At 34.5% G+C, this 17,045-nt stretch overlaps 1 protein-coding gene across 3 annotated transcripts in view; it reads left to right on the top strand.

Annotated features, from left to right (window-relative positions):
• LOC126972956 (four and a half LIM domains protein 2-like) overlaps positions 1 to 17,045 on the top strand; it is a 149,071-nt gene that overhangs the window by 108,110 nt on the left and 23,916 nt on the right. The window contains exons 1-3 of one of the 3 annotated variants that reach the window (XM_050820054.1): positions 621 to 908; positions 1,288 to 1,477; positions 4,941 to 5,115. In XM_050820054.1, coding sequence (XP_050676011.1) covers positions 757 to 908; positions 1,288 to 1,477; positions 4,941 to 5,115 — 517 coding nt within the window. In that variant the 5' untranslated portion in view covers positions 621 to 756. Of the gene's footprint in view, positions 1 to 620; positions 909 to 1,276; positions 1,478 to 4,940; positions 5,116 to 15,021; positions 15,257 to 17,045 lie in introns of those variants that run through there. The other 2 variants (XM_050820053.1, XM_050820055.1) reach the window with 2 other exon arrangements.

Genomic DNA, 17,045 nt, shown 5'->3' with positions numbered 1-17,045 from the left:
AAAACTCTTAATTATTTTATTATATTAAGTACAACGCCTCCAACATGTTAAGAAAACCTACGCCATCTAACTATAAAAAAAACACAATACTTGAAGTTAAAACGCTATGAATCATCTGAATTTTATACTGTGATCAGTTGAACGCTTGTATTATTTTAACACATTGTCGAAGATTAAAGGTCTCGGCATTCATTAATCACTCGTCATAAACCATTTATATCTGATACTACCGCGAAAAACCGACAACCTTTGATAATTGCCAAAATCAATCAGCAAGTTGAATCCTGACCTCATGTCAATCGGTTTCCCAAACATTTCCTATTGAATGTCAATCGTAAATCATCAATCGTTACAAGTACTGATCAGTATTAGTTGAATGCGCGCCAAACGATAAGCGATTACGATGCAATACGCTTTGAATCATTACGGCCTACATTTGTTGAGTGCGACGGGTCTGCGCGAACAGAGAAATGCTAACTGCCAGTGTTGGCTCTTGAGTCGGTCGATGGGTGGAAACTGATCGCGGCTCTTCTCTAAGGAAACGCGTGATTCCCCGGACGTTCGGAGATCCGCCCGCGCACCTGCCCTCTCCGTCACTCATCCAAAATTAAATCCCAAACTCCCCACCGTCGCGGTCGCTATACATTCTGGAATAATTCCTGCGATTCGGCTACTGGTTCTCGCCATTCGAATTCGGGTCGCGACCGCGTTCAGTGAACATATCCTTCTAGTAAACAGGCAGCGCCGACTTTAACCATGGCTGATGTAGATGTACAAGTCCAGTATACTACTACGGAAAGGAAGACCAGGAAGGTCAAGAAGACCTCGAAGCGTAGGGAGTCGAAGGATGGGGACGTCTCGATCACCGAAGTCGAGCAGACCAACACCACCACCACCAACGACGATGGGTATGTGTAGTGGTGGCCATCGTCTCTGAGCCTCATGCATCAGTGCTAAGTGGTGATAGTGTTCAACAATCCAGTGATAATAATATACTTTATTATACACTTTTGACGAGTGTCATACTTATATTTTTGCGATGGATATTGGATTGTTTATTCCACATCATTACTGGCCACCCTCACATACCCAAACTAATTTAAGGTACATATTATAAAAAGCAAAAACGTGAAATATAAAAAATAACTGTTTGCAATAAATTCATAATGTAAACATGAGCTGGCCCTGATCTTGAATCTGCGTAGATTCTATTTCCGTAGCAGCTTGCGCAGATGCACATAATTACAATAGTTTTATATGTTTTGTTTCTTTTCAGCTGATTTTCAGTGGCGAATATACGAAGGCGATGAACAAGGATTGGCACAGCGGTCACTTCTGCTGCTGGCAGTGCGACGAGTCGCTGACCGGCCAACGCTATGTCCTGAGGGATGAGAACCCTTACTGCATCAAGTGTTACGAGAACGCCTTCGCTAACGGCTGCGAAGAATGCAACAAGACCATTGGCATCGATTCTAAGGTAACAATAAGAAAAACCACTATTTTCACTATTATAAATGTCGTCTCCAACTTTAGGAGAAATGAAGCAATGTAACGGTGCAAAAATTCTGATGAAATTGATTGATTTTGAATGAAGTACTTTTTAGTATTTGACAACTACGTGAATATATGTTCCATTTAAAATGTTATGCAATAAGATATCCACTGCAATGACGCCACTTAAGGTATTAAGACCTGTATACCAAGCGTTCAGAATAGCTTCGAGTTAGTAGCAAGCTTTGTTACACCGATCAAATTTAGTTTTGTCACTCCAGTCGGCCCAGTTTCTTGAGGCGTACCTCTGCACACGGCCCCAGGCGAACCGCTGCCAAGCCGACATAAAGAATACACGGCTACGCCAAACACTGCATCTATATCTGAGCTACAGATGAATGACTTTTACTGTCAGACACTATAGATAAACAAATCTATTGTTATGGATATGTTTGTACATCAAACACAGGGTTCTCTCTGTTTGAAATAGAAAAGTATCAAACTTCAGGCAAGCATACATTTGAATTTATTAGTCTTGCAATTTGTATATTATAATTTTATTGGTAAGTGTTAATAAATATTTACATAAACATTGCCAACAATGTTAGGTATTGCGAAATTAGAAAACATATTCTTGCAGCAACAGTTATTTTTGGGTTGGAAACAAAATAATTCTGGTGTCTTCTCTGTTCAACCTTGAAAAGTAACAGATTCATAAAGCGATTCTTATAGATTTTTACGATTCAATTTAGGCTATTTCGTAACCAGCCAAAATAAACAGCCATATATTATTGGCATTACGACATTTAGTTTTAAATGTGAAGCGAGTCTTGACACTAATAATAGAAACAGTAGGGGGAGTTTATTTTGAAACTGAACTCATAAATGATGTTGTTGTTTGTGTGGATCTGTTCACAGAAATCTAATCTTAATACCAAGCCACATCTGATTCGGAATTATAAGTTTTGTTTTTATTTTTCCAAATTTGATGTGCAACAATAAATATTTTCAGTTCATTTATAACTAGGTGATTTGTTATACAAAATGAATGAAAAGTGCGGCTTTTAATTATTGTTACTTTTTGATATTATCTTATATCTTTAAATGAGCAATTCTTGTATATATATATATATATAATTTAAATGTTGGAACCGACTCCCAACGATTTTCATAAAATTTAGTATTAAGGGGATTTTGGGAGCGATAAATCGATATAGCTAGGTTTCAATTTAAAAAAATGTAGTTTTATCCTTGTTTTAATGAGAAACAGCTACAATAACATTAGAAGACAAAGGTAAATTTCGCCACTAAATATAATACTGTAATGGCTCAGGTGGGACATTGGGTGATCCGGAAAGCAGAAGACCCCGGTTCGAATCAAGATGTCCTATTAGTTTTTTTTTTGGTTAAGTTTTGTAAATTCCTAAAAATCCGAGCAAGGCCGTCTGGATATTTATAATTTAATAATCCTAGCTACTATCACATACCTATAATCAGTGCAAAACTGTCAAATATAGCACAAATTTCGAAAATGATATTGAGGAAAAATGAAAATAGCACAGACAGAGTTGCTTGATCGATCCATCTCGAATTAGCAATTTGTTTAAACGATGATTTAAAGTCTTATCAACTCAAACTTCACGGCAGGATATATCAAGTGTATTTTAAACTTCGTAATAACAATAAAAAATAAAAAAGTCTTTATTTCTGTAAGTAATAATGTTTACAGTTCAATATCTGTAACTAATCGCTAAGGATCGTTGTTCTTGCCTTGTTGAACAGCTTCTCCTTCGACATCACCAGTGGGAGGCTCCTTTGCACAGGATGCCGGCTACATTATGGGTACCACAACGGCGCCTATTTCTGCCGTGAAGCAGTAATGTGAAAGCATTACTGTGTTTCGGTTTGAAGGGCGCCGTAGCTAGTGAGATTACTGGGCAAATGAGACTTAACATCATAATTATGTCTCAAGGTGTCTAGCGCAATTGTGGTGCCGTTCAGAATTTTTGGGTTTTTCAAGAATCCTGAGCGGCACCGCATTGTAATGGGCATGGCGTATCAGTTACCATTAGCTGAACGTCCTGCTCGTCTCATTCCTTATTTTCATAAAAAAAAACATTGGTCTTTTAAATATTTCCATCTTACTCTCTGTATCACAATTCTAACTAAACACAATAAGAAATATACGTTTAAATTTACTGCCAGAATCATTTGGATTGCTTTGTCTGATGTTTTCTTAGTATAATCAAATCGTAGGTGGAAAGCTATTGATGTTAAGAAGGTACTTACTAGACATTATGGTTGTTATTTGTTCGTGATTCGCCCACGGTTGTTTTTGTACTTTTGTGCTACTAACGATGGCTATTTCCATTTATTATATCAATGCCACTGTTCTTCGCGAAAATTTAACGGTCACATACGCTACAATACGGTCTCGCAAAATATTATTGGGATAGACTTTAATATAGGGAATTTGATTTCTTAACAAGGAATTGCCGATTCAAGTTCATTTCTGTATTTATTTTCGTTGATTTAATATTATCATTCATATAAGTGGTTCTGAATCAGTGAGTGAGTATTACTAAAAGAGGTTTCGTTAATCGAAAATATATAAGACGAAAATTGTATAAAATAATATTATTTTGATCTTGCAAGTGATGAGAGGTTTTTCTGTCCAATGTTTTGACAATTTTTTTCTAACCGACTTCAAAAAAGGGATAGGTTAGCAAATCGACAGTCGATTTGCTAACCTATCTATATATATCTTAGTCTTCCGTATTTGATGATGTAATCCATGAGTTAGGTACTTATTTAGTAACAAATATTTGAAATACGGATGTGATGTTTTTTTATTTTTTTCTTCTTTTGACTTAAGTGTGTTGTAACGTTTGAATATTTTATTGCATAGACTGTAATAAAAATAATTTGTAAAATGATAAAGCTATAAATAATAATTTAATGATACTGGGTCAATTGCTACTTCTCAATAAATATCAACTTTTCCGAAGTGGTAATGGTAAAAAATATAACGTGACTTATTTATCGACCAAAGTTGAAAGGGTTGTAATAAAAATAGTACCATCGAACGTATCTGAATATGGACCAGGCATACAAGTTTCTTAATGAAACAATGTGCCCTAGCCAAGTTTTGCTTTATTGTAATTGTTTTCAGACGCACTACCCTTAATGGAAATAAAAATAAGTAAATATTTTAAAGTTAGCCCTTGAAACTTCTAGTGTAGCCAATATCGATGTAAAGAAATGTTGTGGTTGAAAGGATTTGTGATTTTAAAGTGATCTAAAATTTTCACATCCATTTTTTTAAAACTACCAATGCAGAATGAACTACATGCCAATGTGTAAGAAAACCTTTGAACTCCATATATTGGTCCGACAATTTGGCCCAATTTGTGCAACTGGATTTATATAGTTTGTTGTTTCTCCGCCAGGATCTGTCATACAAGGACAAGCATTGGCACGAGGCATGCTTCCTGTGCGCCAAGTGCCGCGTGTCTCTCGTGGACAAGCAGTTCGGCTCCAAACACGACAAGATCTACTGCGGAAACTGCTACGATGCTCAGTTCGCCAGCAGGTGCGATGGCTGCGGCGAGGTCTTCCGTGCTGGTGAGTCAACACTTTATGAATAGCACCAACGAGTGCATAACTTTGAAAGACATTTAAAGAGCATAGATTGACAATACAAACTATGACTTGAAGTTCGCGTCAACCAATTTTGCGGGGGTATGGGCGTGGCGTCCGGGACATATATCGTGTCGTGTTAACTAATCACATCGCCTCCCGCCAAAAGCGGTATGATAAAACTGTTTATTATAAGACTGAGTTCTTTAACATTATTAGAATTATACACAATAAAGTATTACGTCTTAATATTTATATTTATTAAGACTTAAGTAAGACGTGGCACGTTCTGTGTTTGAATGCCGACTGAACGCGATTCAAACGTCTTTTTGTTAGTAGAGGGCATTTGACCGCTGCGTGGTTCAAGGGGTTAGCTTAGCGGACGTTATTGTTGGTCTATTCTCTTTAAATATCTTTTAGTTTGATTATTAAAACCTTCGTTCCAAACTATCCAAGATTAAAAGTAGAAACTGGGGCACTAACTTAACGTGGTATTTGTTTTATTATGTTAGAACCAACATGCGGATGCACTAGTGTTTATTTAAATGCGGTAAAAATCACCCTTCTAGTACACAAAATTGGTTAGATTTCTATATTCGGACTTCATATATAGTAATTTTTTTCACTGTGTTCGAATTGCGGCTTTTTCGACCAAAATATTTTATTAGGTACGAATAATACTTTTGGCATAATTCGTAAACAGTGCGAATTCAAATGAGACTTGTTTTATGTACTTATAGTAACTATAAAACTTGCTCGAAAAATTTTAGTTGCTTGTTTAGATTGCTTTGTCAGCAGAATTGAAGAAGATTGTTTTTGTTTTGCATTAATAAGCTGAAATAATTTTAATTATTTCACATAATATTAACAATTGAGCAAAGTTTAAGTGTTTCTTATGTATTGCTTGGTTTTATGTATCAATGATTAAAATACACAATCTTTTGTATATCCAGCAGGTCTGTAAGGACAAGAGTCGTGATGTATTGAACATATTATATGTTTTCCATAAACTAGGTATAGTATTTCTTTGATTAAGGAGAGTATCACTTGGGCTAAAGTCTCAAATACCATGCAGGCTCAGAAGCGTGCGAATCATTGGAATAACTATTTACGGCCTTGCAAATAAAATTGGCATAAAGTTATACCTGAGAATAAACAAATGAAAGAATATGCTAAATGATTACAAATAGACATTTTGCTTACGATTGGTTTATTCGGACGTATAACGTCTCCCGTGTTTATTTGCAAGACTTGACATTCGGAAAACATCAAAATTACCTAATTAATTTATATTGTTTATTTGATTAAAAAGAGCGCAAAAAAATGCTGGGAGAGTTTCTTGCGCCGCTTCTTCTCTCTCAGAGCGCCATTTGTTTCCGAAGCGGTAGTAGTGTCTAGTATATTAGAAATGACATCAAAAGGAACTCTAAACGAATCAATTTTGAGAAAATAAATGCCTTTTATGCCTCTATGCCTTTTCACAATTGTATTGACGGTCGCGGTGTTATGAGCATTATACTCAATATTTTGCATATTCTTTGTTTATACTCAGGTATAACTCTATGCCAAGCTTATTTCTAAGGCCGAAAATGTTCTACTCTGTAAATAAAATATCCCATAATGACACGTATTTTAATAACAAACTAAATGTAGCTAGTTTTAATCCTTTTACAGATTCCGCATCCAGAGAAATTATGAATTTTAATTTTGCGAAATATTTAATGTAGTATAATTAATTTCGTTACAATTACACACGTTTTTATGGCTTTGTAAATTATCTTACTTACGTTTGATCTTTATACTTAATCGTATTATTTCTTTAATCTACACTAATGCTTTAAATCCTCTATTAAAGATTCTAAAACAGTTAGCTTATTGCAAACATTACAACACCTAATAAACATTACAACACTCGTTAGGATGATCTAACGAGTGTTGTAATGAAATTCAATACAACATTATATCATCCGTTTTCATAATAACACCCCCTTGGGTGATATTATGGTTACTAAGACTGGCTTTTTTAATGTTAGCAGTAAGCTAACTGTTTCAGAATCTTTCATAGAGGATTCATATTATGGGTGTAGATAAAGTCTTTTATGCAACTGCTGATGATTAGATATTAAAACATGAATGTGATAATAGTATCACATGAGTGACACCCTTAAGTTTTTTATGCAACTGTTGTGTAAAAAATACACAACAGTTGCATAAAAAACTATTTCACATTCTCTAAGTATTACAGATACCAAACTTAAAATGAAGCTTTATTGTGCGAGAGCTCTCTAAGGATTAAATTAAAACGTTTGCATTGAGCAGTGAAGTATTTTGCAGAACTGGCTGCACTGTTGCAACTTTCATTAGCTTTCAAATCTCTCCTGGGGAGAGGTACTTCAAACTATTTTGTTCCCGTACTACTATTATGTAGATAGAGCGGTAGTCAGGCACAGTATTAACTAAAAACAATTATTATATAAGAGTTGTGAAGGCTAGTTCACCGTTTTAGCTTCAGCTTGTTGAACTACTCAAGCTTAGTATATTCTTAGTTTTTATACGATTTATTAAAACCTTGACTGTTTAATTAATAAACGCAATGTAAAGTTACTCCAAGTTTAAAATTACTTCTCTCTGTCATTTAATTCTGTAGTGACAAAAGTAAGATAAAGACAATAAGTTATAAATTTACTTCGCGTTAATTAATAATACAGGTTTAAATTTAAGTCGGCCATTACAATAATAATGGTAAAATGTAGTTTTTTTAGTATTAGTTCAGTAGAGAGAGATATTTCTCACCTAACATAGCTTTCATTTACAGTATAACAGGAACACGACTTCATCTTTTGTCCCAGAGTGAAGTCGCAGTGTGTTGAAGAAGTTTGTTTCGCATACGATACCTCTTCGGCAGTATTGTGATGTGTTTACAACTCAGAGCATACTGTACCTTAAGTATCGGGTTGTTCTACTGCTCGTTCCGATAAGCTCTTATACAGAAAGTATGCCAGTCATGGACTGGACTCATGTAGATGATATCCATCTATTGATAATAATAATAACTTCGTGGGAAATTATTAAATCACATTGCACTCACCTGATGATCAAGACTGACCTGACCTTGATCAGTTGGATCAACATTTAGCTCGTCTCGTCTTTTTATCTCATAAAAAAATCTTATAATAATATTCTTAACCTAGCGCTATTCGAAATAACGTGCGCGCCTTCTATATACATTTAGTAGACTTTGTCTAACCTATTCAGCTTAACTTTGAAGAGTCGGCAATTACGTACGCAGTTTCCAACGTGAATTTAATGAAAGCCTACATTGAAATACGGTAACGAATCATTGAAAAAAGAAAAATAGTGTATTTTCATGACGACTAATAGTATGACATAGTCTTGCGATATGAATATGTATGTTGTAGTAAAAATTGTTTTGGGTGTGAAGCAACCATAGAAATCGTAATAAAAAGTTAGTAGGTAAGTGCCAATTCCTTTTTTTATGAAAATAAGGGACGAGACGAGCACGACGTGCAGCTGATGGTAATTGCCCTGCCCATTACAATGCAGTGCCGCTCAGGATTATTGAAAGAACCCAAAAATTCTGAGTGGCACTACAACTGCGCTCGTCACCTTGAGACATATGTTGTCAAGTCACATTTGCCCAGCAATTTTTATTATAATACTTCACGGTTTCCTTGTGGAGCGATTGTCGGCTATGTATACATAACTACATAAGTTGGCTATGATTACAACGTTTCGGATATTGCGAGACTTGCGTAGCAACAGTGTATAAAAATACTGCAATACGATAAAATTAAGAATTTTATAGTGACAGACGATCGCAGTTTAATAACATTTCTATAGAAGCAACTGTATGTTATTCAAATTCAAATGTTTTGATTTAAAATATGTTATGAAGTCACTTATTGGACGTCAAAAAATTAATTCTGCCTTGAATTTATTGGTTCGATTTTGTCTTAACTTTTTGTAAATACGAAAGTCCAAATCAAATATCATCTGTTTAGTTAGTTATAGATTAACAGTAAACCTTTATTATTAAGGTAATATAAAAAAATCTCAATGATAATACTTAAAAAATAAAGGTTTAAGTAACGACATAATAAAGATTACTTAAATCACATCATTAAGAAAAACTGTAACTTGTAAATCACTATTTTTGTATATTTAAAATATACAAAGTACAAATCCAAATAGAACTCAAACAATATATGTATTAATTATAATACATTATGACGAATTTGTAAAAAATATACGATGAGTCATTATAGAAACACATGGTGAGTTATGACCCAACAAAAAAGCTATTAAGGATCTGATATCACAATGATGATATAAGGAAACTAATTACATAGCGACAACTTGAATTTATTGTTATGCTAACTGTACCTACATATAGTTTTATATTTGGATTAGACTTGTCGTCAAACCAGGGCTGCTAAGCACCATTCCATGCGAGCCCGCTTCTGCTCCGCTGTCAGTTTATGAGGGAAAATTTATTGAAGTAGGCGTTACCTTGCGGAAATCCATAATTATACAAATGATTTAAGTTTTCTTTAGTGTTAATTCCGCCAATATTTGTTTTTAAACAATTCGACACGTGTTTCGCCTCTACACGAGGCATCCTCAGGACGTGTTGTCTCGCCAAAATCTGGCGACAACTATTGGCGGAATTAACACGAAAGAAAACTTAAATCATTTGTATAGTTTATGAGGGATCCAACGTCAACTAAATTCCGAACTTTCATTCAATTCTCTATCAATTCTTCGTGTAAAATTTTCTGAATTTGGCTCATACCAATCCCCAATAGTCCTCGAATTGTCTCATAGGTAATCCGCGGGTTTTCTTTAATTAGCCGCTTAACAGTAGGCACATTATTTTCGTTGACGGCAGTTGAAGGCCGCCCTTCACGAAATTCGTCATGTAAAGAAACCCGACCTCACTCAAGTTCAGCAAACCATCGCCTCGCGGTGCTCAAGCAAGGTGCTTTTCTCCCAAAAGCATTTTGAAGATGAGCGGCACAGTCTTGCGGAGAGAGAAAACTTTTAAAATCATAAGAAATCATCGCTCTAAAATCTTTTCGACTGAATTCCATTTTTGTGCGTACTTAGAACTTTGACGTCTGATAAAATACAATTGATAAATGATTTCCCGCCAATTGCTTTTTTTATTACTAAGAAGGTTGCAACGTTTCAAAAAATATAACATTCGAAATTCAAATAGTTTCGATTAGCTAGTAGAAGTGCAAAACTTTTAGTGTGTCCATGTATAATGTATTTATTTATGTTGTGTTAATGAAAAAATATTATTTTAGCATACTCGATTAGTGTTATACAACATACCTGAAAGAGACTATAATACTATATTTAAGAGTATGGTTGACGACTTTAGGTTAAACCCAACCATGCTTTTAATGTTTTACAAGCCAACTTTTCCGTGAAACCTCTAATGTTTTAAAGAGAGAGTAAGTACACCATTACATACATCAGGTAAACATGGACTCTTCTCAAAATAACTCAAAAAATATGACTTAGAATCAGCCTATTAACGATATTTCATCAGCCCTTTTTAGTCAGACGACGAAACGTTGTATTATGCCCAATGAAGCATAAATTGAAATATTGACTCTTCGACATTTAATTTAATGAGTCAACATGACCTCTGTTGTCGTAACATAATTTACAATATCTTTTCAGCAGTCAACAAACCTAGATCCTGTTTTACAAATATAGACTCTATTCTGTATAAATATAGAGTAGGTATATTGTTTAAAACCGAGTCTAGTTGTCCAATCTTCGATGCGGATTCCTGATTGAACAAATTCCATTTAAGGGCGCACATTCACCCTGGCTGGACCGCTTATGGTGTTAAGGTGACTTCATAAAAACTGATTGTCATTGTAGTAGCACTCGGCAGCCTCGCTGCGCATGCGCACTTGTTTCGACATCACCTTATTGCCTACTTCTGGTTTACATTAGCGGTAATTTTGACTTTATTTGTATTAATGCCGTTATCATGTTCATTTAAAATATTATTAGTATTTTTTTCTGTTTTAAATGTCTTGTTTTTTCACCGGGCAAGAGATAGAAAACATGATAATTTGTAGTTCAGAAAATAAATAATATCCCTATCTTTTTGTAATTTTTTTAATAACCAAAGGACTGCGTCAGCCGTTTCGTAAAGAAGCTAGGCTGTTCGTTATAAATACGGCTAATTAGCCGGCTAATGAATTAATCTGATCTTTCGCCGGGCAAGTCAAGGAAAATAAATTATGTCCCGAATAGTTTTTATATTTTATTTAATCAGCCGACTGCGTCAGCCGTTTTGTAAAAAAAGCAAGGCATATATAAATACCGCCCATTAGTCGGCTAGTTAGTTGTGACTTGTGACATGGGTCCACAAATGGATGACTCAAAACCCTCGTCTGTTTCATCGAGTCCTGGCATAACGGAATTTTGATAAACAAATGCAGACACCTGCGAATAAGTGTATCACAATCCTTAGTATCAATAATGGTTCGAACGTGTTTTATTTCTGCAACCGCTGCTATAGAGATGACACAGAAGCGAGATAGAGCACATACAACATACGTCATGTTCTTTTAAACATAACTTATTCTGGAAACTTCTTTAATAATCTTATGCTCTTCGATATATTCTCTTCGTAAACGTGGAGGAGGAGTGATAAAAAATTATATATTTCAATTCATATTTATTTAATTTGAGGAATTTTGATATTTAAAAGCCTTAAAGGCCGGCAACGCTCTTGTGATTCCTCTGGTGTTGCAAGAGAGCGTGGGTGGCGGTGATCACTTAACACCAGGTGACCCGTACGCTCGTTTGTCCTCCTATTCCATAAAAAAAAATTAACAACAGTTTTACAATAATAACTGAGCTTTTACCTTTTTACAAAATGATCAATGAATCTTAAAACTGCATGTCATCAAAACACGGAATGAGTGAAAATTTTAAACCAAATTTAAGAATAATTTATTCTCTTACCCCCTTATTCATAATAGTCTTGTAGTGAATATGTAGCGTGTATGATGTATCGATGACGTAATCAACGTGAAAAAATATGATCTCTAAAGAACAATAGTGATAGTGCAGATGAAGAGAGTGACTCCTACAGTCTGCTAACTTAAAGCATTGCTAATCCTCACTCTGTCTTCTTCTATTGACCTAAGTCAGAATAAATAAAAAAAACACTCCTTAGCGGCTGTTTTAAGTAAGCGGACCGTTATGAATAAGTGGGTAAGTCAAAAAATAAAACTACACGCGTTTACTATTTACTACCACTTCCTATGTTGAGGCTTAATGAGAAAACGTGACAAAATACCTGACTTATTACCACTCATTTAAATCAATATATACAGATTCAGCATTTTACATATTATTTATACAATCTGTGCAACAATATGCAAAGTAAATAATGTTTTTGTTTAAAAGAGTTAGGAATACACATAATATATGTGTATACAGTTTCCCTCTTATTCATAATAGTCTGCTAACTTAAAGCATTGCTAATTCTCACTCTGTCTCCTTCTATTGACCTAAGTCAGAATGAGAAAAAACACTCCTAAGCGGCTGTTTAAAGTTAGCGGACCATTATAAATAAGGGGGTGAATGTGTAGGGATAGACACCGCAATTAAGTAAGGTAGGCATCTAGAATGTTAGCATTTTACCAACATTTTCATCTTTATATTACTACTTCGCCACTATATACTAGCTCAGATGGGACATTGGGTGATCCGAAAAGCAGAAGACCCCGGTTCGAATCCAGATGTCCTATTAGTTTTTTTTTGTTAAAGCTTTGTACCTTCTTAAAAATCAGAACAAGGCTCGGACGTCCGGGTACTTAAAATAATTTGTAAAATATTGAACCTGTAAAACCATAAGACATATTTATGATTCACCAGTATGATGTAACCTCTCCAATAATTAATTGAGTCCCAGTGTTCTTATCTCGAGAACATCTGTGTCGTTAAATCAGTGAAGTTAAGATAACTTTTGACACATTGAATTTATCAAATATCTCTCGCCAACGCCTATCTTATCTCATTTATTAGAACCGTTTGTAGCTAATTATGTAGTTTATATAAGCGGACAGACTCACATACATTTGATGTAATATTGATCTATGCTTATTAAGAAAATTGCAAGGAAAACAAAGAGTCGTGCTCAAGGCATAAGATTATAACACATAATCGATGCGGAGCGATCAATGACGTGTAATACATATGGACATATCATTTGCAGTTTGATAACAGATCGGAAAAAGTGTGCTTAAAGACAATCTAAGCACACTCTTCTCCTTTGTGGTCTGTCAACTGTCACTGTCTTAATCGAACCTAAACTGAATAATGTTCTACATTGCTGCTTATTGACTTAGAATATTTTAAACAACTGGAGTAAATACGGCAATAAATATAGCTGCATTGGAAGCTTCCAAGCTACGACACGCATTGTCTATTTATGTATAGAATGTCATTGGCAGCGATAATAAATAAAGTTGGTATACGTTGTACGTTTACACCGCTAAAAAGTCTCCTTTTGTCGTATCCCTTTGCTCATAGATCATCTCTAACTGCCACAACTGGTGGATGGATCCACGTAAACATCAATATTCATAAAATTAAAACTCAACCAAACTACGCGGAATTGTTATCGGACCAAATGGCATCTATTCCGCATCAAACTAAACGAGAATCACGTAAATCGGTTCATAAATCTCGGCGTAATCGGTGTACATACATAAAAAACCAATCGAATTAAGAACCTCCTTCTTTTTCAAATCGGTTAAAAATCACTTCGACAAGTGTTTCGCTTCGCACGAGGCATCTTCAGGATCTGTTCACTCGCCAAACGTTAGGACAAGGGTCATTCTCGTTTCGAAAGTTTATTTTAAAACTTACCACATGAAGTACATATTTTAGGCCTTTATAAGGCCTTTAAAAACTCCTCATCTCAAGGCCGCCCGTATCGTCAAATCTTCTGACACTACATTTATCCAGCATCTCGCCAACGCCTATCAAAGACCATTAATTAGAACGAAGTTGTTAGTGCTTTACAAAATGTTTCCTGTTATGTCCTATCTAGAATCTAACCATGAAAGGAACGGCCAGGTTCGTGTCTGACTTTGTACGGAACCATAGGCATTTATTAATGATGCTTTTAACAAGACATGTTGTTAATACGAAAAATATATAAGTAACACGTTTACTTGACTATAATATTATATATTTCCTGTTATGACTCATTTTGTATTTTGTTTTATAACATTCTTGTGTTGAACATTATTTTTATCAACGAAGTTTTTTCCAACATGTTTTATTTTGATGAACATACATTTTATAACATAGTTTTCAAAGTTCAAACGTACTATCATAATGTATATAATTTTAAAATAATTTTCAAAATTTTGTGTTTTTTTTTTATTAGATAAACATGTTAAACACATTACAAAAGTGTGTTATTTCCGCTACAAAAAAAATTGGAGAAAAATATTTATTGACAAAAACGTAATCCTAATAATTTATTTTAACTAATTTAAGTTACAAGGGCGTGTATTTTATACTTTAATGAATAAAATATATGATAGAATAATGTCCTAAAATTAAATCCGCGCACGTTTCGGTACCAATAATATTAACAAGGACTCCGTTATTTCCCGTCGCGGTACTCAATATGTTTTATCGTATTCCACCAATTAAGCTCAATCAACAGCCTGCAACGGACAACCGTCGCTTCCCAAACTCTATCTACGATCAGTAGCGCGTCGTAACTCGCGAAGCCTGCACACAACCCGCGCGCAACTTAACTAACTTACTCAGGAAAATATAAGTGTCGTTATTCCGCGGGAAACGTACATTCTTTTGTGCTTGGTAAACATGTCTGCGGACGTTTTAAGTGATGATTTTAAATCTCGGCTTCATTTGACGACGAAAACAACAGGACAGGATCGGATACGAAGGGCGCGGGAAAATAAGGAAGATGTTGCTATATTGTCCATGTTTCTGCCGAATGCGACAGCTGAGCGGGAAAATAAAAAGTTTTGTTGTGCCCTAAGAGATGAATGCCTACTGGGGGACGCCAGAAAAACAATAGCGGGTATGGTTCTAATGAATTTATCAACGACATGTTTGTTATTCATAGTTAAGACAATATATATGACATCATAGAAGTCAGTAATGTTTTAGTTAATTGTATAATAAACATGTTACTTAATTAACGTGTTTGTATATTTATTTGAATACTAGTTGACTCGACAGACGTTGCTCTGTATATAATAAATAAAATAATGTGTTTTATTAATTTGTCAATAATATTTCATATCATCAAGAATTATTTCGTAAAATATGCACCCTGTTGTTGTAATGAAATTGTTTCACAGCAGAACTGTCAAACCGTGCGTCAATAAATTCTCTCATAGAAATTATGTATGGACACATCAAAAGAAAAACAAATTTTTTGTTTTTATTTAATTTAGCAGCATTTTCCTATTTATTCACCTTTTAAACCTTTTCTGGACTTCCACAAACAATTCAAGACCAAAATTAGCCAAAATCGGTCCAGCCGTTCTCGAGTTTTAGCGAGACTAACGAACAGCAATTCATTTATATATATATAGATTACAAATAGGTATACTTTTTTAGACAATCAGGTAACAATGAAGTTTTATAGATCATATCTCGAACAAATACTGTGTTTTATAATAAAACGTTCTCATTATAAAAAGGTTTTACGATATTTTTTATTTTATCCTCTTTGTAATTCCTGTTCAAAGGTCAAATAGGACATTCAAAATCTACTAGGTATATACTAAAATCTAGCTGTATTTTTGCTTAACCAATACAAATAACAGAAAATTGTCGATTCTAAACTAGTATTGTTTTAACGAACAGATATATTATGGTATATACCTGAAATTACATTTCAATTTAATCTTGTAAGCGGATGGAAACATAGATAAGAAAACAATTGCAAACACTTTTACCTTAAAAACTCACAAAGACATAAGCACACAGACACACACACACACACACAATATAGTCGAGTACGTACTACGTCAGCTTTTCATTAAAGCCACCCGCCCCATAAATTAATTTGGACATAATTGGTTGAATCCTTTCATTCGAAGCACCTCATGTAACGGACTATGGCTATTCGATTTCACTACGCTATAAAGATAACTTGAGACACTGTTTCTTTATCTGTTTTTATTGATATTATTACAGATCAAAGATTTAGACATTGTTTATTTTATTGTTGTTGTTTCAAGCGGTATTTGTTAAGGAAAATCAGTAAAATGAACTCGGAAGTACCTATATGAAAATCTGTTGCTTATGTGGTCCACGTCTGGTGAATTTATCTCACCTTTTTTACATTTTTACTTTAATCACCGTCATTTAGTCACCGCTATGAGGGTTTTTAAGTTGAAAGGTAGTAATGGAAGTTATAAACTGAATTCGGAAGGGACATTAATTTACCTTTTATATTAAAAAAAAATATATATTATTAGTAGATTTTTTTTATTATTGAAAAATGCTACACTTTTATACAGTATCTCGCGTATTCTATTTAATAATATTAATAATCATGCAAAGATTTAAGTCTTAACCTGTGTATTGCACCTTTTAACTTCAGTTTCTCAATATTATTAATGTTTTTATGAGCGGGGAGATACAAGAATGCCCATTTGACTCCATATAGCCCAGTGGTTCGTGGCCCTGCCTACTGAGCTAGAGTTCCGGGTCCGAATCTCGGTAGGTGCAAACATTTACATGATGAATATGATTTTTTTATGGAAATAAGGGACGAGACGAGCTGGACGTTCAGCTGATGGTAATTGATACGCCCTGCCCATAACAATGCAGTGCCGCTCAGGATTCTTGAAAAA

The sequence above is a fragment of the Leptidea sinapis genome, chromosome 28, assembly GCF_905404315.1.
Source record: "Leptidea sinapis chromosome 28, ilLepSina1.1, whole genome shotgun sequence".
Taxonomy (NCBI): Eukaryota; Metazoa; Arthropoda; class Insecta; order Lepidoptera; family Pieridae; genus Leptidea; species Leptidea sinapis.
This window is presented reverse-complemented; position numbering and strand designations above follow the sequence as displayed.